At 35.4% G+C, this 23,703-nt stretch overlaps 1 protein-coding gene across 4 annotated transcripts in view; it reads left to right on the forward strand.

Moving 5' to 3' along the window:
• The window catches only part of EXOC2 (exocyst complex component 2), a 121,256-nt gene that overhangs the window by 40,244 nt on the left and 57,309 nt on the right, over positions 1 to 23,703 (forward strand). For all 4 annotated transcript variants that reach the window (XM_015854490.2, XM_015854491.2, XM_015854493.2 and 1 more), the window contains exons 7-11: positions 8,119 to 8,199; positions 12,054 to 12,199; positions 12,295 to 12,376; positions 12,817 to 12,919; positions 15,434 to 15,552. In XM_015854490.2, coding sequence (XP_015709976.1) covers positions 8,119 to 8,199; positions 12,054 to 12,199; positions 12,295 to 12,376; positions 12,817 to 12,919; positions 15,434 to 15,552 — 531 coding nt within the window. The remainder of the gene's footprint in view (positions 1 to 8,118; positions 8,200 to 12,053; positions 12,200 to 12,294; positions 12,377 to 12,816; positions 12,920 to 15,433; positions 15,553 to 23,703) is intronic.

The following is a 23,703-nucleotide window of genomic DNA, read 5'->3' on the forward strand; positions in this document are numbered from 1 at the left end:
GACTATGCCTTATAAACTGTAGATCAGTTCCATTTCTCTGTGGGATTTTGTTGTGTAGCAGAGCTGTCAGTGTGTTGTTATTTCTCTTTGTTCTCTCTGCACTGTTTGTACAGGATGGTACTTTTTGCAGGCAGATCACTTGTTTTACCAAGTTTTTCATGTTTATATTTTTGTACGTGCTTTTTAAACTTATACTCTGGGAACAGTGTTTACTGCAAATATAAGAACTTCATCAGGGAAACTCTGAATTACTATTCTTTTTTTATATATATATATATAGTGTTTTCATTAGCAGGGATCAGTAAGAGCAGACTGATTTTAAGCATGCTATCAGACTGCATTACACACACATATTTGTTTTAATATTTTCACCAGAATCCAGTGAAAACCCTGAGATTTATACCAGGTTGCTTGTTGGTTTGCTACCGTGCCCATGGTAGGGGCACTGGAACTAGATTAACTTCAAGGTTCCTTCCAACCCAAGCCATTTTGTGATTCTATGATTCTATTATGTTACGCGTGTTGGAAGGGGTTTACTAAGAAAATAAGCAGTTGAATAAGCCAGAACCCTTGTTTGCTTGGTTTAGTTTCTTGGAAAATAGAATTGCCTTATCAGATCCTTGTGTCTCGCTGTCTGCTAGCTTGGCTGACAGTTTGACAGTGATTGTGTCGCAGCAGAGATGTTCAACAGGAAGTTTGTTTCGTCAGCTGAAGGGAGCTGTAAACTGAGCTGAGGGGAACAGAGCGCCTCAGCTTGACCCACTTGTCAGCATCAGGGAGTTCAGCTGATTTATTTCCCATAATTCTAATTGCATCCTAGAAAGCAGCATTCCTAAAAGTGGTACTGTTTATACGCTTGTAGAGACATTATGTTTTATTGCCATAAGCAAATTCGGTTCCATGCAGAATCCTCTGGAAAGCTAGAAAATGAGTTTACTCTGAATGTGTTTTTTCAGAGGTGCTTCAGAAACCTCAGGCTACGGTGCTTCTTTTTATTTTAGAAACAGTAAAAATAATGGACATTTTGGTTGCTCAATTCCATAAAAACATGCAAGTATGACATTCATATTGGTAATTAAAGACAATACTGTCTTTGAAGCGTGGTTATCCAGAACAAATTTGAGCTTTAAATTCAATGTTTCTTTATATGTAAGCATTTGATTAAACCAAATTCAAACACGTGATTAGCGTCCAAGTCATACAACTGAATTTAAAATCTAAAGTAGGTCCATTTTTAGTGTGGCATGACTATTAATGTTATCGTCTCCCTTCTGCTTCAAGCTACGGAATATGGGCTTCATAAATTTAAGAACAGTGAAGAATTATTCCTGGTAATTTTCAATATGGGAATTAGTAGAGATCAAGAAAGAATGGGGCTGTGGAAACAAGCTGCCTGTGATAAGCTTGGATACTGTGTGTCTGTCATATATCTGACAGACATATCTCATTACAGTTTCTTTCTTGAAAACGTATGTTCTGTTACTGCAGTGCTAAACATAGCAAGGAGAACATGAGCGTGCAGTGAACAATGCCTACTGAGATGAAGGTGACCTGATAATGTTTCTCCAGTCAAATGAGTGAATGGTGATAGGTAGTTAAATGTCAAGTGGATGCTTCCTCTTTATACAATTCCTGCAGTGAACTTCTGTGTTACACAAATTCTTCTATTAACAAAACCTTTGTAAAGGGTAAGGTTCTAGCACAGCATTTTCAATAATTTTTTTCAGATTCCCAAGCCAGAAAGTAGTATGATTTGAACATGTGAGAAATGGCAGGAATAGTCTCTGTCCACAGTGAAGTTTCTGTTGCCCAAGGCTGTACCTGTTTTTATGCTAAGTACTCATACTGCTTCCTTTTAATCAATGCTCCTTTTAGAGGTGTAAGCTGATAACAGTAACTACTAGCAGAGTTTCTCCAAATAGATGAAGTTGTGACAGCTTTTAGCTGTCTGTTGTGTTCTATGAATCTGGGGTTTTCAAGTACATGAAAATTTGTTTGTATTTAAAAAATATTAAAAAGCATAAAAGGAAAATCAGTTTTGCACTTGCTGCTTTCGTGTAGTAAATACAGCAGTTGATAACAAGTATGCAAAAAATGACCTTTGACTAAATTTGAGACAGTCTTAACCTACAGATAATCAGCTGAATTTCAAGTTGCATTACTCAATTTTTATTTCAGTTCAGTTTTCAACATACAAGAAATATTTAAAAGCTGCTTTTATTTCTATTGTTAGTTTTCACCTATGTGGAAGGGTTAGCACTGTCAGTAAAAAAATATAAAATATTTTATATATATTTATATATATTTATATATATTTATATTTAAATATATATATATATATAAAATATTTTATATTTTTATATTTTATATATACATATGTATGTATATATAAGATCCTAAAGTCATCACAGAATTATAGAATGGCTTGGATTGGAAGGGACCTCAAGGATGAACAAGTTTCAACCCTGCTGTCACAGCAAAGTTGCCAGCCGCTAGATCAAGGTACTTGATCAGACTGTACTCCATCCAACCTGGTCTTAAGCACCTCTAGGGACAGGTTATCCACAGCTTCTCTGAGCAGCTTGTTCCAGCACCTTCCCACTCTCTTGGTGAGGAACTTCCCCCTGAGGTCTAATCTAAATCTGCCTTCCTTTAGTTTAAAACCAGTCCCCCTCATGGTATCACTATCTATGCATGTAAAAAGTTGATTTCCTTAATGCTTATTAAATATTGGAAAGCCACAATGAGGACTCTCCATAGCCTTCTCTTTCCCAGGCTGAACAAGCCCAGTTCCTTCAGTGTATCTTTGTAGGAGAGGTGCCCCAGGCCCTTGTCATCTTCATTGGTTTCCTCTGGACCTTCTCCAAAGAAGGACTGCAAAGATAATAGCAGTTTTCATGCTCTAAAATTCTCAAGTGTCCTGGTGTGGGCCTGGGTCCAGTCCTTGAATCTTAATAGGTCATAAATGCTGTTTTGAGGTGTGTTTTTGAGGTATTTGCCTGGAAATGTCACACTTGCTTAAATATAATCCTCTGTGAGGTCTGTTAACTTTTCTCTCACATTGTTGCTAAACAATGTTTGGTCTCTTATTTGCATAAAACTTCCCCTCCTGGCACTGTGCTCTAGTTTTTGTGGTCATTGTTTTGTTTTGTTTTTTTTATCTTTTTGAAATTTTGCTGTTGCGTTGTGTAATTAAACTTGAAAAAGTAAGTGCTAGAGAAACAAAATACAAAAAAGCAATTAAAGAGAATATTACCTTTACTTCAGTTTTTGGTGGCTTTGGCTTGGCTTAGCAGTGTTTATCAAAATAAGGCCAAGTTTGCTCTGCAATTCAAAAAAATATCTGGAAATTCTCCGGAAAAAAGTAATTACACATAGTAGTACAGGCTGTTGGCCAGAATAACAAACTTTTCATTATGTAAACCTAAAGAAACTTACGTATTATCATCAATGTTTGTGATACGTTGTCTTTATGTATTCCCTTTGACTTGAGGGAATGGTTTCCAGCTACAGTAGGGGAGATTCAGGCTGGACATTAGGAAGTATTACTTCTCAGAAAGGGTGGTCAGGCACTGGAATGGACTGCACAGGGAGGTGCTGGAGTCACCGACCCTGGGGATGTTCAAGGAATGACTGGATGTTGAGTTGAGGGACATGGTTTAGTGGGAGCTGTTGGTAATAGGTGAACGGTTGGACTGGATGATCTTTAGGTCTTTTCCAACCTTGGTGATTCTATGATTCTTATGCACTATATATGGTTAGACACTCCTTTTGAATCAGTTCAGAGGAGTTTTTATCCTACGTACTGGTGCTGTCCTTATCAATGATATTGATGTGTTCAAATAGCAGAAAATTGTTACATCTTTTAAAAAAGCAAACCAAAGACATTCAGTCAGTGCCATAAATGCTGGAAGCATGTTAACATGTGTTCTTTATCCTTTCCTTATTGTTCTTTGGTGCCAAATTGTTCATGGTTACCACATGAGGTCTTTTGAACTACTTTGCTGAGTCAGTCTTTCCTTTTTGTCTGTTTTTTTTTCTTTCTTTTTAGTTTTCTTTCTTTCTGTTTCTGGCTAAAAAGTTTTGGTACGTTTTGAGTACTTTTTCTTCTTTAACCATAGTTTTGTGTAAAAGGGTTAAATTTTCAGATATGCTAAGTTCATGTAGAACCTCTTTCCATCAGAACATAGCAGAAAAGTTGCATGTCTGTCACTTTAAGATGAGTTAGACTGAAGATGTTTTGAGAATACTACTCTTGGTGTTTAGCTCAAAGAATGTTTTTTAAATATCTGAGGAGTAAATCAAGAATGTGTTTTGCAAGTCAAAAACTGTGTAACCTTGGAAGAACAGTTTAATTTGCTACAGATTTACAAAGTAGTGAACAGTATCCTTCCTTAGATGAAATAAAATTGTTTTCAACACAAGCAACAATAAATTAATTGCTAGTTTATTCTACTGCAAAGTCTGCTGTTGTCTGTTTGCCAGACTGAACTTTGCATATGTTTTGGAAAAAAAAAATAAGCAGTTTGCAGAATTTAGTCATAGGCTGGAGATTTTGAGCTCTAAATTTGTTTCTTTGCTACTACAAGTTAGTTATATTGCTGTAGCTGTGAAGCTTGCAAGCCTTTAAATATTTTTGCTTAACTGGTCAACCTGAGCACATAAAGGCAAAGATAATACAAAACACAGTTAATTTTCTGGCCCTGCTTAAAGCATCTAGACGAAATCCTCTGCTCGTTTATTCTGTGCTACTCACAGTAAAGTTTATCAGTAATGGTAAACAGTCTGTCCTAGGTTTCCTACTGTTAATCCAACTAAGACAAGGTTAACTGGTAATTCAAGAAAAATATCCTGCCCATCCCTCTTTTCTTCAGGCCTCCAAAGGGAGCCCTTCTTACTGCCTATTCATCACTGCCAGCAGAATGAAACTGCAATTGAAGTGGCTAGTGTGGAAAATGTAAACTGGCTTTCCATCAGCCCTGTGCTCCTTCCTCTCTGCTGGTATGGCAGTAGTGCAGCCAAGGCAAGGATTAGGCAAGCTCACTAATAAATAAAGAAAACCCTTTTCTTTACCAAGTTAATTTTCCACCAGATTATCTCACCATTCCTGCACTACAGCCATGTGATTGGTAGATTCAGCAAATTAAAGCATGTAGGTGCAAGTGCTGAAGAGAAGGGGGCTGTCCTAGACAGCAGCAGCCCACTACCACATGGACTCCACCTAAGAAGAAAAGGGTATTTTGAGTATCTCTGTATTCCTTCCAATCAGATTACATCTACACATATTTTTCTTGACTGTGTATAGTTTTTCTTGTCTGAACTTCTAACTCAGAGACATTTTACGTGGTTCTCACAGAAGGAACGTGTACTTTGTTTTTTTACTTTGAAAACTTAACCTTTTTTGTAACCTCGCTTTGCCGTAGCTATGAATGCCCTTATTGCAAAATATGAATACAAAGTGTAAAAATAGCTGATGTGAAGAAAGTAGTATGTTAAACATAAAAGGAATTCAGCGATTCCCTTTGTGTGTGCACTGAGTAGTTTAGGTAGCTCTACACTTTTTATTCTCTGTGGTCTAAGTTGCCTTATTTTAGACAGTGGCCCAACACTCTTTCGGTTTATCCTACCTGTTAATATGTCTTTGTGCGTACTCCACAGTGCTTTTCACCTTCGTAAAACTTAGCTCTTTGATTTTTGTTCGTTTTGTTGGTAACATTTTCTGTCTGAGCACATCTATGAATTGATTTAATATGACAGTTTTTCCTACATTTACAACACCAATGTCCTGAAACCAAAAATCTCAAATACTTCATGCCAGGTGACAGGCTTTAATTGCTACAACAGTGAAATATGTTACATTCATTTTAAAGGGAAAAAGACAGAGTTGTGCTTCTCTATTGTATGTTCTTATCTCAGGGAAATGTGAAAGAGAACTGCTTGGAGACGATGCCTTTTAAAAATGTCAGGAACTGGTGAATGATGGAAGTTCAAATAAGGTTCCTTCAAAATAAAACAAAAACCAACAAACTATGCAGTTCATAACTTCACATTTTTTTAAATCTGTAACGTGGTAATTCATTCTCTTTCAAAACTTCTTGTTCTGCTTACGAAAGGAAATCTTCACCATATTTTGCATGTATTTGCAATAAAAGCTGGTTCTGATAGCACTTCTGATGTTATAGTTAATCTTGGACATTTTGAGGCCTGTTCCCTTCAGGAGTAAGGTTGTAATTATTTAGTTAGCAGTTACTGCTATGTAATTAGTTATTCCAAAGTAGTAAATTTTTAAAACTCCTGAAATGATATGTAACCTTTTCCCTCAAATCTACATCCAAGTAGAAAGCATCTTTCAGAAAAGTGTTCTATTTAAATATTTTAAACTCATTCACACAGAATCACAGAATTATCAAGGTTGGAAAAGACCTAGAAGATCATCTAGTCCAACCATTACCAATACTTCCTGGCTAAATCATATTCATCAACACAACATCCAGACGTTCAGTTCCTATCATTACACTTTGATACAGTTCCAGTAGCATTTGCAACATGTGGCTTAAAAAAAATATGCTTATGTTGTGGTTGCTGTTCTAATGAACAAGCCGTTCAGTTTTTAATGGCAAAGAGTGTAATTGACTGCACACAAACCCAACTGATGCATATAAAAGGAATAACATAATTAGAACCCTTAGTGGATTTGTTACAAAGTTGTGGAGATATTCTTACAGGTAAGTGATGTTCATGTCATGCATAAAATAATATGATATTGTTAAGGTTACATAGTCTGTAGAATAGATTTTTGTTGTTGTTCCTTTAAAATATGCAGGGATCTGCAAGTTTCAGTTCATTTTGTTGAAGTGTTGTCATAAGATACATGGTATACTAAATCTAAATTATTATTATTATTATTATTTTTGCCTCTAATGAATTAAATAACAAAAATGAAAGTGCTGTCACATTGTCGTGAATGCAAAGCTTATTGAGATACTATATGCATGAACCAATTAAAGAGTCAAATTTAAACACTTAAGATAATTGGAATTGCCACTTTTCCTTTTTTCCCCTTTGCTTTTTAAGTAGAAATTCTTCCTTTGAGCAAGGAGCAACTCATAAAGAAAGAGCTAACCTCTTTCAGAATAGCCACCGTCTTTCACTATTCACAGTAGGACTGATGCTACATGATTGCCTGACTAACGGTGTTTTTGGTCTGTGTTCACTTTGTCTTTGGTCTGCATCTACATACCAGCAACAAGTAGGGATTCATCCTGTAGATTGAATTCCAGGTATCTGGAATTAGTGTCCTGGTTAAGTTTAATCTGAAGAGAATTCATTTGAGAAACCTTGTCATGCAAACCAATCTAAGATAGGCTGAGACAACTGAGAGATTACTTTTAAAACTGTGTTTATGGTCTAAAGTAAAATGTATTATTATTCACTGAAAAACATTCAACAGCATCACTGTTCTCAAGGGTAGTTCAACTTTAGATTACTATATTGAGACAGAGCAGGCAGTGGGAGGAAGTTTTTTAGTAATCTCAGTTTATTCTAAAGCAACAGGAACTTTTGGTAGAGGATTTTACATAGTCTAACAAATTAAAGTTTTTAAGTGGAAATACTATTTTAATTACTTGATATTTCATATATGTAATATCTGAGTTGGGATTACTCAGATTCCCTGTGACTGTCCCTGAAAGTTTGAATTATTGGCGATTCCTTTTCCGTGTGACCAGTGTAGAAATTCTACTCTGCAGACCAAAACTATTTTGTGCTTGAATGATGGTCACTTTCCAGAATACTAAATGATTAATACTTGTTCTACGAAATAACTAAATGCGATTATTTTGCCTCCCTGACCTCCTCTTTTTCTTGAGCATTGGTGACTTGTTCAAGAATGTAGAGTAAATCTGTGTTAAAGTAATGGTTAAAAATCTGCAATGTCTGGCTCTGCGCCTTGTCCTCCACTAGTCTCAGCTGTGATGAAACATGTTTGTATTTTTTATGTCTAACAAGAAAAATAACACTTTATATTAAATTTTAAAAAATGTTTAAAAGTGTCACTTTGATGTAATGTATTCCCACCTATTAAAACGTCCTGCATTTTAACTAGACACTTTATTCCAGCAATCCATCAAAAACTGGAAGCGGATGGAACGGAAAAAGTAGAAGGATCCATGACGCAAAAACTGGAGAATGTCCTGAACAGTAAGTTTTGTCCTTCCAACAGCAACTATTTCTGGATGTTGGACTTTTTAACAAGCTTTAATATATGCCTCAGAATATGGTAGAAAGTTGAAAACAGTGCATTCTCTCTTACTGTTTCTTGTTTGATGGTAGCTGTTCTAGGTGCAATGGAATACCTTTTGAGTAAGTGGCAGTTTTTGCTGTGACCATCAGTGGTCAAAACAAAGGAAATCTAGAGCATTTTCTTCAAATTAATTTTGGTTCTATCTCAGTTACAGGCTTGCAAAGAAAACAGAGGAGATATGTATAGCTGGAGCTGTAGAAGGATGAGTTAAGCTGAGCACCAGGATTGTAAGATATTTGAGCAAGTGGAGGGAAAAAAGAAAAAAAAAACCAACAAACTGTTTGCAGAAACAGGATCTGTTAACAGAATCTTTCTCACTTTGTGTTATCATTTAGACTACTTGGAACTAGCATTTGTTTTAGAAACTTTGAAAAGCTCTTGGTACTTTCTTTTCTCTGTATTAGCTGTAAGATCGCATTGAGACAAGTGTCTTGAATTCAGTGCAGCTTTGTATGTGTTTCAGCAGATCAAAAAGTTACTTTTTTTAATTCTGGGACTTCTGCCAAGATAATTTTACTTTGTTTCATTGTGATTTTTTTCACAGAGGAAGGGATGTTTCCCTTAGTGCTGTATCAATAAGCAGCAATGACATGCAGATAGCTGACTCAGTCTGAGTGTGTTCTGTGAAATCAAGAAAGTGACATGGAAGTTCACTGTTTTTGTTCTCTCGTATGAAGAAAGCTGTGACTGCATGTGTTTTTGTGTGGAGTACAAATAAAGCAGGCTTTTTGTTTTGTTTTGTGAACAGCTTTGGCTTTTTTCAGTAATGATGTGGGTTGAACATTATTCCCCTATCATGTGCAAAACAACAGCAACAAAAAAAGATTCAATCACATGCACACACAACTGATAATGTGAAAAGATAATGTGTCTGCATGTGCAAAATATAATGTGCAGGCTGATTGTTTTTGTGTGTGAGAGGTGGGAGAAAGAAGCATTTGCTGAAGTTGCTAGTGCTGTCTCTAGTTGTGTGTTTATGTCATGTCAAGCACTTAGTGCAGATCCTTTAGAGAGCACTTTTCCTTTGACAAAATTATATGATGTTACATAACATTAAAAGGCAAAAAAAAGAGTGCAATTTCAGATCTGTGACTTGTTTTTGTGCACACTATTATGAGGTAAACATACCTATAATGTATTACCACTTTTTCACTTGATACCTGAAATCTATATGCAGATAATACAGATTGTCTTATACAGATTGGATCTTTAGAGGAACTTCTGCCAGCCACTTCAGAGTGTTATTAAGTTTGGCTCTGCTGCGAAAAAAAATTGGCTGCTTTTCCTTCTGATACTTTGCAAGTCATGATGGGTGGAAGGCAGGGGGGTAGGAATACAAGGATTTAAAAAGAGTAAATAATATTATGCAAAGTAGTTTAGGATCAAAGCTTTGTTTCTTGTCTGACCATTCAAAAGTGTCCTTAGTTACTGTTCTGCAAAGAACAGGCTTTCAAGTGCTGCTGTAATCCTTGAATTACAGGGTCTGCTTTCAAAAATGACTTAAAATCTTCAGTTGGATTTTACACTTCATAGGTTGTAGGTGCATATCTTAAATGACAATTGTTGTTGATAGCTTGATTCAGACTTCTAAGACAAAGGATGCTTTCTACAGCTACCAAGCATGCAAAGAGAATGTGCCAAGTTATTGGATTGACATGTCAGAAGTTAGTAGAAGTAGAATCTGCTCCCGTAGGTAGAATTGCAGCTGCTTGCAGTTTCTGCTAGATTGCTAGATATTATTGTTAAATAACTTACAGAATGTATATTCACAAAAACATGCTATAGGCTGCACTTCATTTCACAAAGAATTGCCTTATAGGAGGTCAGTCAAGTTCCCTTAAGTTTTGTTTTTGACAGGTTCTATAAAAGACAACTGTTGCTTAACAAGAGCTTTTTTTATCTTTTTTTTTTTTTTTTTTTTTCCTGTAATTTGAACAAAGTATATTGTCTATTTGGAAAGTATAATCAGTCATCCTTTATCCATGAGCTTCCTAGTTTACTTTTAGATTATTCATTACTAGTGAATAGATAAATTGTTAATGTAGAAGGGATTTGGGAAGAGCAGAGAAGGGAAGAAATTTTACAATGTTTTTCTAAGCCCTAGAAGAGAAACCTATTCTGAAGAAAGCATTGAATGTGATCAAGGCATTGGATTTAACACACTTCATTTTCTAAGTAAAACAGGAAAAAGAAGTAAAATCATTTCCTTAAATTGAGTATTTTACATCATTAATTTTGTACAAATGAATGTGCAGTTTTGAACTGGAGATGGAAATCACTGTGCAGTTGTTGCAGTTGCCAATTGACTTTGAAAAAGTAATTAGACATTTGATAAGGCACTGAATTAAAGAAATAGTGTTTTGTGAATAAAACGTAGTGAGTACAGTACGTTTCTTCTTGACCGTTAATAGAATGCATGAGAAACACATGAATTCAAACAAACCGAATGTATTTACTCAAAGGGCTCAAAAAAATTAACATTTGTTAAAGCATCAAGAGAAAATAAAATCAAACTTCACCAGTGATCTGTATTTAGATATCCAGCTAGTTGTTTTCATTGTGTATCTCTCCATAGTGGGTTAAAGTATTTTATATTAAATAGTATGTAGTAGGAATAGCTGTCGTGACAAAACATTTTTTTACATCAGGGCTTTAGAATTTCAACCAAGTTTAAACATTATTTAGATATAACAATTATTTTACAAAGACTACTTTTAACATGAACAGGCCACCCACAGTGTTGACTAGAGAAAATGGCATGCAAGCCACCCAGTGAGACTGATGTAATTTTTTTCATCTTTGCTTAAATTATAGTCACCAGACCAGATAATGTAGAAACTTTTACATGCAACGATCAAAAAGGCTAAAACATTTCCAGTTCTTTTTTTCTTTTATTGGTTAATTAAAAATAAGTCACGAGTTGAAAAATGCAAATAATCGCGTGCGAATATAAATGAAATACTGTTAATCTCTCTGGAAGTATGGAAAAACTCTATTACAAAATAGAACACGTTCCATCATAAAAGGTTCTAAGGATTTCTGTGTGGAAGAATATCCATGAATAATATCACAATGTAATTGCATGTAATTATTGTCCTAGCCTTTATCCTGTATGTGATGAAACTAAACAGGGTTTAAATGCACGGTGAAGACAACAATATTCATTCTGTTACAATTACCAACTAGTTAATTTTTCAGTCACACCATTGTCTGTGATTTAATCACCAGTACTTCTAAAAGTGTTTCTTTTAAATTGAACATTACTAATTGTATTTAAGAATTAATTTGAGAACACTGGATGCTTGCAAAATTCGCGGTCCTAACTCTGGAAGCTATAGCATTAATTAACATAATGAAATTATACTTTTCTAAGAGTGAAAACTTTCTGTGACTTTTTCCATATCCTGAGATGCATAATTTAGTTGTAAAAATGTAGATCTGGAGCCAAAGCAAGCTATAAAATATCTGCAACAAAGTTAAGCATTTGAAATAGGAAAGAGTGATTGTTTTTAATTGCACAGGGGTCTTACCACATTAAAATGCTAAGTGGTTCCCTCTGAAATAGTATTTCATCAGTTGTAAAATGTAAAAACTGTTGCACAGAAGAAACAGTAAAAACTTTGCAATAGTTATTCATTTTCTCTAAAAAAGCTTAGATGATGATGCCATTCATTAAAATGAGGAAAATCTGCTTATGATTTAAACCGTTTACTTGCTCTAATTTCACTTAACTTCATCCTTTTTAAAACAGGAGCCAGTAACACAGCAGATACTTTATTCCAAGAAGTGCTGGGCCGCAAGGATAAAGCTGATTCAACAAGAAATGCACTCAATGTTCTTCAGCGTTTTAAATTTCTTTTCAACCTTCCACTGAATATAGAAAGAAATATCCAGAAGGTATAAACCTTTAAAAATACTTTAACCTTTGATGAAATGACTGTTACCTTTTAATAAATATAAACGTTTATTTGTTTTTTATTGTTGTTTTTAAGGGTGATTATGATGTGGTTATTAATGACTACGAAAAGGCCAAGTCGCTCTTTGGAAAGACAGAGGTTCAAGTATTCAAAAAATGTAAGATATGTATTGTATTACTTCTGTTTATTCTCAGCATATAAGCTAAAAAGCACATAGTAGTTAAAAGAGACATATGATTTTAATCCTTAAAAGTTATGTGTATATATAGGAAAAGTTAAACAATATTTCTAGCAGATTTTCTATGCAAGGTATATTCACAGTCAAATTTACTTATTAAGACTGGACATTTGGTGAGAGAAAAAAGGGTTACAGTGACTGAAAATGGGACTGTGGATAATTCCAAAGTACTGTTGGAAAGATTTCAAAGTATGATATTTTTTCATAGAACTGTTGTATATGAAAATGTCAGGTACATATTTAATTTTTTTCCCATAATAAATCCAAAAGTGTCTGATGTCCTAGAAAAATAATGTAATTTTCAGTTCATGCTACTACTGAAGGCACGGGTGAGATTTATTTCCTCTCCTCACTCCTAGATTATGCTGAAGTTGAAACCAGAATAGAAGCTTTAAGAGAACTTCTGTTGGATAAACTCCTTGAAACTCCATCAACACTGCATGATCAGAAACGTTATATAAGGTAGTCATTCAACTTTTGTCTTCTTTGGATTTATGATATTAGATATTTATTGTTTCCTAAATAGGGTAGTTACTATTTTTTTATGATAGTTTGAATACTGCTTTTAAAGCTGAAAGTAGATTGTGTTGTGATTTTTTGAATATATAATGATTTTGGATTGATGTTTGATTGTTTATGGAGTGATCGAGATTGTAATTTTTAAAAATCATAAAGGTATGTTCATTTCTTCTTCTAAATCATCTCATTGTAAGCTATGTATGAAATGATCCTTTGTAAGATGCAGATCTCAAAATAGACTGCATATTAACTTGTGCTCCATTTCAGCGTGGTGTTAAAAATGCATCATTTTGAGTCAGATAATAGAAAGTTTTTAATCCAGAATTGAGTTTAAATTTGTTTTTGACTCTTTTACTATTCATTCTAAATAATGAATGTCCTTTACATTTCATGAACATTTACCATTTTTCTACTTTTCATTAAAATTCCTATATTTGCTCTCATTCTGTAAGGTTATGTCCAAGCCAATGGTAGGATTACTAACATGAGTTGCTCGGACCTTATCCTAACAGTAGACCTTAGCCTTCTTTACAATCCTTGGGAACAGAATTTAGAATGCTCTGAAACATTTGACGACGTTACTAGCAAGCTTTTGAGCCCTGAGTGTTGGTAGGACTCCCAGTGTGGCTTGATATTCTCAGTGTTTTTTTTCCACTTATCTTAAAAGTTGAAGACCGAATGCAATATGCAGGTAGCATTCTTAGAAATCTGACACCTGTGTGAGGTCTTTAATGTTTTTTTGTGTTCACCCAGCCCAGTTTCACAGGCAGGGAATGCTGGAGTCTTCTGCCCTTTTACTTTGTTAGTTTATGAGGACAGTGACCAGTGTGCATTTAGTCCTTCTCATTCTTCTAGGTGCCGTGTAAATATTGCATATTTGTTAGAGTTACATTTTAAGATGAGGAGTGTTAAACATTTTGTGTGTCTTGAAAAAGCTACTGTTTCTTTCTTTCTATTTTAGTCTTGAAAAACCTTAAAAATAACTTTTTTGTTTTTATACTTTTAAGGTAATGTTTAACATATCGCTGAACAAGCAAGAAGATGCATTATTTCCAGTGCTAGTGATATATGCGTATTTATTTATTTATTTATTTATTTATTAAATATTGTGTCTAAACAATGACTAAAGTCCCCCTAAATGTTAAGGAAAGACATGAGCTCATAGTTTATAAATACCACCCTGTCAAAATGGTTGGTTGTGTAATGTTCTCATCTATCCCACCAATTGTCCTTTGACAGTTCATTTTGTTCATGAAAGTACTGCAGACAAGGAAGACGAATTTTTGCAATGCATTCGTAATTAACCTTAGGTGTTATTATAGTAACATCACTTCTGTGAAGGAGTTAAAACGCTCACTGCACTGCTTAAGAGAAGTTAGTGTATTTCATCTTGAGCATCTTGCATTTTTGAATTTGTCCTGTGTTTTTAATGCAGAATATAATGGAGATGGTGGTGGTATGGCAATCCCACCAATACTCTGTAATATTTGTTGCCATATGACAGAGGGCAACAGAGAGGCAGTGGACACAAAAGCATGAAACAAAGGTGTGCCATTAAATTCCTCCATGTGAGGAAAAAATGGCACCCACTGACATTCATTGGTGTTCCTCAGCTTTTCTGGGGAGCAAATAGTAGATGTGAGTACAGTGAGGCAGTGGGTGATGCATTTCAGCAGTGGTGACAGTGAGTTGCTTCCACTGGGACAGATATTTGAGAGCACAGCATGAAGGCACATGTTCATTACTGGTGAAAATACAGAAGTAATGGTGGTGACTGTGTTGAAAAATAGTGTTTTGTAGCTGAGAATTTGCTCTTCGTAGCAGTTGTAGTTTCCATGGAAATAAACAGGAGAGGCATTACTTTTGGAGCAACCTGTGTTTGTGAGTGTATATATATATACATATAAATAAGATGCAGTCCCACAGTGTGCGCACAACCTAATGGAAAATAAAAAACAACAACCAGGGGCTTAGTTTATATTTGCCTATGCATGTCCATGGTTGGATTAATGAGCCACCAAAAATTAGTTCCTTCTGTACTTTCCTGTTCCAATTGATACGTGCAAAGTGGGGAGCAAAGTACCATATTTTATATGCTTGAGATGTCATCAGAGGTTTCAAGTGAAACATGAAATACTGATCTGCAACTTTGACAGATAAAAATCTTGGTTACCAGAGAACACTTCTAGAGGCACAACAGAAAATACGTACCTAATCTGATTTTCAGTGTATGTGCTTTTGTATATTATTATAAGGGTTTTTTAGTAGAATTTTGCTTCACTAAATTAGGAAGTGAGAATGCAAAGTTTGCATTTGCATTGGGTACAAGTTCTTGAATTTTTAAAATTATACATCTCTGTGTATATGTGTGTATAAATACATATGAAGATATTTCTGTTTTAATGAGGCCTTTAATGTGTCAAGTCAGAGCTGTGATTTTTGGACTGGATTTTGCAGATATCTTTCTGATCTTCATGCGCCTGGGGACCCTGCTTGGCAGTGCATCGGTGCTCAGCATCAGTGGATTCTACAGCTCATGCACAACTGTAAGGAGAGCTATGTTAAAGAGCAAAAAGGCAAGGATATGTTTTTGTTACTTATATGTATTTGACACTTAGGAATTTGGCATTGCCTTTTCTTTGACAAGTTTTAGTGTGTGAATGATGCTTTTGGTTGTTGTTGTTCTCTGCTTAATTTTGATAGCTTTTCACAAAGCTAAATATTGAACTATATATTTTTTTCTTTATTATAAAAGGAAAGTATCTGTTAGAATTTTTTTTATTTTTTTATTTTTTAACTTAGAACTTGTAAGCTTCTTAAATGGGAAAAGCATTAAATTTCAGTCGTATATTTGAGGTTTACAGTCCTCCAGAAATAGTCCTCCATCCACTATCTAGAAATAGTACTAGAAAGTCACGTTAAATCCACCATTTATATTCTTCTTCGTACAGTATACTAGTAGTGTATTGTTATGAAGGACATCAAAGTACCATGTGATAAAGTCTAATTTCTTGACATGCAGTAAATGATAACACAGGGTTCTCTTACTCTTTTTTGCCAGTGCAGTTTCAAAACTGATTCTTTTTGTTCAAACACAGACCTGTGAGATTATCTTAAGTATTCAGTTTGTCTATTTTACATTAAGAGCTATATGAATATTTAGCTGTATTCTGTCTAGTTCTGCCAGTGTTGTTCCTTGAAGAAATGCACCCTCATAGATGCTTCAAAGGTGTGGCAGCAATTGAGCTACCAGTCATAATCCATCACATCTTTGTATTTTCAAAAGGGAATTGGCAGGAAACTACAGACCTGGTGTTTCTAGGAGTTAAATCTATAACCTGGATTAGAAATTGAAAATACTGTGTTGTTTCTCAAGTAGTCTTAACAAGTTTACTGATTTTCCTAAAATGAGTAGTAATTCCCGTGTTTAGTTTTGTTGCTGTTTATCCCAAGCCAACTAAGATGTTCTCTTCTGAGAAGCACAGTAATTTTTCTTAGTCAGAGCTGTGGCAGATAAGTGCTGTGAAATTAATTGCTGCAAGATTCTCGCATTTTGTTCTTCAGCAGAGATTACAACTTCAGGTATAGGGTTCGCAGTGTGCTTAATGTGACAGTGATGTCAGTAAGTTGTAGCTTGAAGTATACATGGACTTTTTTTTTTGCTACAACACGTTATTGAGTGCTATGGGACCAGCTGGAATGCGAGGCTGATTTCTTGTACTCATAGTCAAAATCCAGAACATTTCCAAAACCTCACCATCTCTCATCCTTCCCAAAAACCTGAGAGACCCGACCCTGCAGTATATATCCGTGAAGGGCAAAATTCACTAGTGAAAATGGCCAATATTAATGATTCTAAACTATCTTTTTCTCCTTTCAGTTGCAAAACATTATATACCAATCCCTTAGCTTCTTATCTAAGAGAAAAAATAGGGGCACAAAGATGTTAAATACTTGTGACTTCTTTGTTGTAGTAGTCTATATAATATTGATGTGCATGGTCCAGTAATTAATCAAAAATGGACCTAAATTCCACGGCTTGTCTTGAAAATCTTAACCTTTTTGGTGTTTTTCTTGCAACAATTCTGCTTACCTCAGCCTTAATATCAAAGGAACTTATTATGTTAGCAGCTTTGTTTGGCTCACAGATGGAGAAATTTGCATAACTTGTCTGCCCAGTAAATGCATGTATGAATAGTTAATATTTGCATGAAAAAAAAAATGCTAATATAGTATGACTTTTATTTTAAAAAGCTAGTATCATTTAAATAGTTTTCTTTCATCCTTTTCTATGGTCCTTAGTTTTTGCGCACATTATATTGATCCTGATTCATAGTATTCCCCATTCAATATCAGCTTGAGCAAAGGAAAGTTGCTAAACTCAGTTTCTTCTTTCCACGGATCTTTAATTTTAACATACACCAGAGGGGAGAAGGCAAAGAGGAAACTTGGAAGAGTTGGTATTAACTGCCAAGCAGAACAGTGCTGACTGTGATCTGAGACATGGAATTTATTTTCATCTACTTTCACTGATGCATAATTTTCTAGAAGGAAAAGAGTGTTTTTTTTCGCTCAGATATCAAATTGGTTTTGCATGACTTCAAGGACTCAAATCAACTTGAAATCAGAAATAGGTTTTATACATTCATAAACTCAGAAGTTATTTTTATAACATAACAGTAGTAAATTTTCAGACTAGTTTCCTTAAAATATGCTTCCAGAAAAGGTTTTGAACATGAAGTATTTGGAGGAGGAGGTGGGTCATAATGTTGACAGCCTCTTGACAAATGCATTAGATATTTTCCTAGGTTTCTCTCCTCAGTACGGATAATATCCTTTGTTTCTAGCAGATGGTGTCTGCTAGAGTATGTGAATAGTCCCACCTTGAATGTACCAACATTTGTGGCTGATATTAGCAGTTTTTCTGTTGGTTCAAGCTAACTGAATCAAAGCTCTTCAGTGGAGTAACAAATTGCATACAAATGCATAAATAGATACTTGTGTTTTATTTTTCAACTTTCTGTTGAGTTTGTGCCAAATAATTTTGCTGCTGACTTAATAGTTTTGGAAACACACTGGAGCTGTAAGTTGTTATACATGATGAATTTTACTACCTGAAATGGATTTGGAATTAGACAAGAAACTTTGCTTTTCTTATCTGGAGAAGTCTTCTATTAACATTCTTGGAGCAGAGTTTGGTAGCTAACTGTGAATCTCCAAACGTTCTCAAAGAATTTGTGGGTCATGATTCGGGAAAGGGTGGCTATCATTGTAATTATTTCCGAAACAGGCTAAAAAACAAAACCAAATGCATTCTAAAGAGTACTTAGTCCAAATATACCCATTGATAACAAACTAACAGTGCATTCCAAGTTGTTTACGCAGTACCAGGAGGATGACCATTGAGACTTAACGCTTAGTTTTTTCATACAGAGAAATAGGATCTACTCCTATCTTCGCTAAGAGGTTGCGTCAATGTATTGTCTTGTCTGGGCCACTAGTAATGACAGTCAAGACAAAGCTCCAGTATTGACAAGAAGTAAATGTACTTTTCTGTGTGGATTCATTACCTTTGTCTAATGAGTGCCCCTTTGTAAATGGCATTTTTTTAAATTACGATTGTGATTTCCTGAAGCAATAACAGAAACCATATAAATCTGATTGCTCTCTGCTATTGCTGCCTGCTGGAAGGTTCTGAGGTAGATAAAGCTGGTTTGCTGCTTTTACTTCATATACAGTTATTTGTTAAGAAGATACAGATGAGACTAAAACAAGGAAAATGAATACTTCTGGTGGCTACAAATATAAAATTTAACATAGAGAACCAATATACTCGAAGTGGTATTTCTAGTATGTCTAGCAAGAGGTACGTGGATGACAAACTGAATTGTGCTGATGATATTTTGTGCCTTTTTTTGGCTAAATCCTGAGTTACTTCTTCTGAGCTTTGAACTAAGACAGGGAGAAGCCTGAGGACTTTCAGACCTGGTATCTGGATACAAAACAGTTTCCTTCAATTAAAAAATTGTTATATTTGTAATTTTTAACTTTATTTGGCAATTCCCCTAGTTTTGGGGCATAATTTTAGATCTTTAGTATGGTCTTCAGCTTTTCAGACTTGTTGGAGTACAGGAAACCTGGAGGATATAATAATGTAAAATGGCATGAAAATAGATGTAAATATATGAGGTTTAGTTGAAAATCTGCCTGGGGCACTAGGCAGCTAGCCAAAATGAATCAAGCAATGAGATTCATACTGTGAGTACCAGAAAAAGAAGCTATGGAGATTGGACCGTTTCCTGTGTGGCCAATGGTTACTGCTTAGCCTTCAGTATTGGCTGGACAGGTTTCATGATCATCTAAGCTAAAATGGATAGGGACAGTTATCTTCAAACTGACTGAAAGCATCTTCTAACTGGTCTTTTTGTGATATGTGTAATTTTAGAGTATATAAGCTGTTAATACCCTTAAGAAACCAAACCTGCGCGTGGAAACACTAAGAAAGTGGTAGCGTGGTCTTTCTACTGCCCTTCAGTCTGCAAAATATGTTTTCAGTGTTCCCAACATAGAGGTAGTTCTTGATACTCAAGTATAATAGTTCAGTCATAGTGATGGGGTTTTTGTTGTTCTAACTGTTGAAAGAAGGCAATTTTTGCAGCACTCAGAATATTGTACAAGCAAGTGCTTTTTGAGCCAGGATATAACAGCAGTTGTATGTAGCATGAAGAAGGGAGATGGATACTTAAACTGCAATGGTCTGTCTTCTGTGCCACACTGAGATTTTTTTCACCACGCAATGAATGATCTATCTTTGTTAGATCAGGCATACCAGCAAGGCTTGTGTCAAAAGGGCCTTTTCAATTTGTTATCCTAGCAGCTGGTTCTCTTCCATTGCCTTTGCTTACTGTACATCTGGAAGAAGACTTCTTGCAGCTGGGAACCATTTCATGTCTAAACTACATCCCCTGTCCGTAGCAGAAATACTCTTTTGACAGCAGATGTCAAGCAAACCCTTAATGGGTTATTAATTAAATTTTAAAAATTAATCAGTGCAAAATTTGACACCAGATTTGTTTTTGTCTTTTACCACCTGTGCCTGTAACTTTGTTGTTGTTTAGATTTTTGGTGGGGATTGGCGGGGGCGCACTGTTCTTTATCTAATACTTTAAATAGTAAGAACCTATCTCGTGCAGATATTAAATACTGTGATTAAAAAGAAGCACGTGTAGTTTTAAAGCAAAGCTGAAAAAGAAATGGTAACACTGAAAATAAAGGAATCTATCCTCTGGCCAGAATTTTACCTTGGTGTCTTCTTGAATCTTTTAAATCACTACACAGGAAATGAAGTAGAAGCAAACTGTTTTCAGAGTCACTGAAGATCATAGTGCAGATCTAAGTGAAGATCATTGGAGCTGGTGTAGTAAAATGACATCACTTTTGTTTATACACTGAGCTTGAAGTATTTGGCTTTTGCTTCAGTGTATTTTGGCCTGCGGGACTGACAGTAAGGTTTACCCTTAGGTTGTGAAATACTTAGAACGCCTCTGAAAATAACAGTATACCCAATTGCCCTTTTTTGTGGTGAACCAAAAAAATGGTTTCATTCTACAACTGGGATAACAAAGACTAGCCTTAAGATTTTAAAAATATTTTTTAAAATGTTCGTTTTTCAATGTGTTCCTGAAATGTTCTTTCCTTAAAATTGAAGCAATTTTATCCCCACACCTATTTCTTTGCTAGTAATGCTAGTAAGGAAAAGGTACTCAAGGAAAAGAAAATGCAGTCATTCATCTGCTGAGCAGGTTAATTTTTAGGTAATTTCTTCTGCTCGCCTAATTTCTTGCCCAGACAAATTGAAATTCTCTCTGCGGCGTCCTTGAAAGGAATCTTATCCTGGTTGTGTCAGTGCAGGCTCCAGGCACCGCGTGTTTGGTCAACAAGCAACAGTGGGTGGTCAGGCTGCAGCACAGGACAAGGGCCCGCTGTGCGCAGGAAAAAATGTTCAAAGGTGTTTAAGGGTGGTAAGGAAGTCGGCCGCCCTTCTGAGCGTCCGGAGGCTATAGATCAGCCTTCCCTCACCATTGTGGCCTGTGAGAAAATTCACTCCCAGATACATAATGGATGAAAGAATACAGTAACTGTATTCACCTGGTTGCACATCTGTAGAGGCTTTTTCTTTCCTAATCTTGCTCATATACATGCTGTGTATATACATTTAGTCTGTGTAATGACTGCTGTTTGACTTGCCGTGGAAAATCACGCTGACAAATGACTCGGCCCGAGGCTGGCCACTTGTTAACTTTTTTGTTTGTTGCTGCAAAAGATGCTTTGTGTAAACTTCTTGTAGTCAGTCAGTATCTTTTGCAAAAAGCCTTTTAAAAAGCTTCGGCTGAGTGGTATGGATGCGGCTGGGTGGCAGCCAGAGGTGGGGTTCTCCCAGTCCTCTGAAGTGGCTGACAGAAGCAGGCGCAGCCATGGCCTGGCAGCTTTATGGAACCTCTTTACACTTGGTTCTGTAATTGTTTTATAACACAGAAATCAAGCTCCTTTAAAAGATTTCAGTTGTTGAGCATGAAAGTGTCTTATTTTAGGCACATTTCACACTAGTTGTCTTTTACATCGAGGCCAGGAGTGTGCAGACAGCATGCACAAAACCTCAAGGCATGTGCATCAACTACAGTTACACTGTACCCTGTATCAGCTCCAGCTCTGATAAGTTTGAGGAAAAGTGGAAATAATTTAAATGACCTCAGAAAGCATTGCACTTGGATTTTATTTGAGATTCTTATTCTAATGATATCTTATTGCACTAGAGCAGAGGGGTCAGAAAAAAGCATCTTATTTGTATCAGGCACTGTGTTCTTTGTATCTCACACACTATCTTAATTACTTGTATGTTGTTCTGTGTGCCTTGTGTGCAAAAAAATTGAAGCCCTGTAAAATCCCTTAAAAAGAAAAAATTAAAGCAGTGTTAAGGTCCTTAAAACGTATTATTTGATCTCATGATTTTAGAGTTGTTGTAATAATAAATGTAACGATACTTCTGGTATGTCATGACTGCTTGGTAGGAGAGGAGAATGTAGTACACTTATTTTTCCTGTGTTTCCTTGGTTAAATATACAATTGTCATGGGAGTCAGACAGATATGTTCCACGTAGACGCAAAAAACAACAAAACCAGCATTTCTGTAGCATCAAAGGTGCAGTATGATTTTATAAAACAAATGTCATCCAGAAATGTATATCTGATATCCTAAAAGCTATTAACACAATGAAGAGTTAATTTCTTAAAACCTGAGATTGTTGCTATCCTGTATTCAGGATCTAAGAACGTAGAAATAGCATACAAATAAAAAAATGAAAAGCAGTCAGTTAGTATTTGAGTAGTTCATTTAACTTTATTATTGTCTACAGTCCATACTAATATTAATTCATTGCATTACATTATGCAGCTAAGTTTAAGCTCTTGGCTCCAGAGAAGGAATGAGCTGGGTTGGGAGAAAAAGTGTTTGTAAGTCAATTCCCACTTTTTTTTTTTAATGCAAGATTTATATGTTAGTGTGTAGTCTTCAAGCGCTATCTTCTGGTCGGGTGAGAGCAAGATCAGCTTTGTTAATGTAGTCCAGATGTTTATTAGTCCTGAGGGTATATGTGCTGTTGTAGTTCCCTGCTGCTGTGTTATAGTTGCTTGTAATGCTAGACAACCAATTAAGGAATTAGTTGATGTTAAACTTTCTTTTCCTGGTACGGCTGCAAGCTGATGATGTGGTTTTTCTGGAGGAACAAGAGAGTATTCTTTATGTGTTTTCTGTTCCTGGTGAATATATATAAACCATTTGGGCAGTGTGGGGTTAGTATATCAGTAATACAGGATTTTTAGGTTTTCAGCTCCCTCAGACAAATGGATTTAATTGAACTAATTCACATTAAGATGTTTGGGTAAGTGTATCTGTTTTTCTTAATTCCAAGGTCTAATTGGCACTGTCATTTTAAGAGACCATCTGTTTACAAGAAATTCATCTTATTAACAAGGTGTTCGAAGGGTGAAAGCATGAATTATATAGGAAGACATCAAAGAGGGAAGCTTTGGTGTATCTTGCATTTTTCTAAATGCAGGTTTTGTGAAAATAGGATTGCTACTTTTTGATTTAAAATATAAAACAGGCATATAAATTTGCTTTTTTTTTTTTACAGCAATGCCTGTGACATTTCTGATTTGTCCTTACGGGCACGTTGTGTTGTTCTTTGTGTTTTTTTGTTTTTTGGTTTTTTTCAACCAAATAAAAAATAGATATGTTAAATCTCAGGGTCATGTTTTTATGGAAACCAAGGAACTATGGGAGACACTTAAAACTTCTCAGAATTTTCTACATTTTTCTTTTTTATTCTGGATAGAATCTTTGCAAGTTATCAGATACATTATTGCTTTTGGTTGTTTTGTTTCTCAGAGCTAGAGAGAAATAGATTTGTTTTGCTTCCTCTCCATTCTGCAAGGTTGCTGGAACGTTTTCCCACAAATTAATTATTACAGATCTACAACACTTAAAATATGTTTTAGTAATCATACTAAATCCAAATGCAGATGATATGTAACCTTATGCAGATCTGTGTTGAATGGATAGTGTGATAATATGAGCTCGTAATAAACTATATGGATTTGCATTATACATTACCTACTTTTAAAACTTCTGATAGTGTTTTCCTTCCTCATTACCGTCTGGTTTTAGT

This window comes from Coturnix japonica, chromosome 2 (genome assembly GCF_001577835.2).
Source record: "Coturnix japonica isolate 7356 chromosome 2, Coturnix japonica 2.1, whole genome shotgun sequence".
In the NCBI taxonomy this organism is placed as follows: domain Eukaryota; kingdom Metazoa; phylum Chordata; class Aves; order Galliformes; family Phasianidae; genus Coturnix; species Coturnix japonica.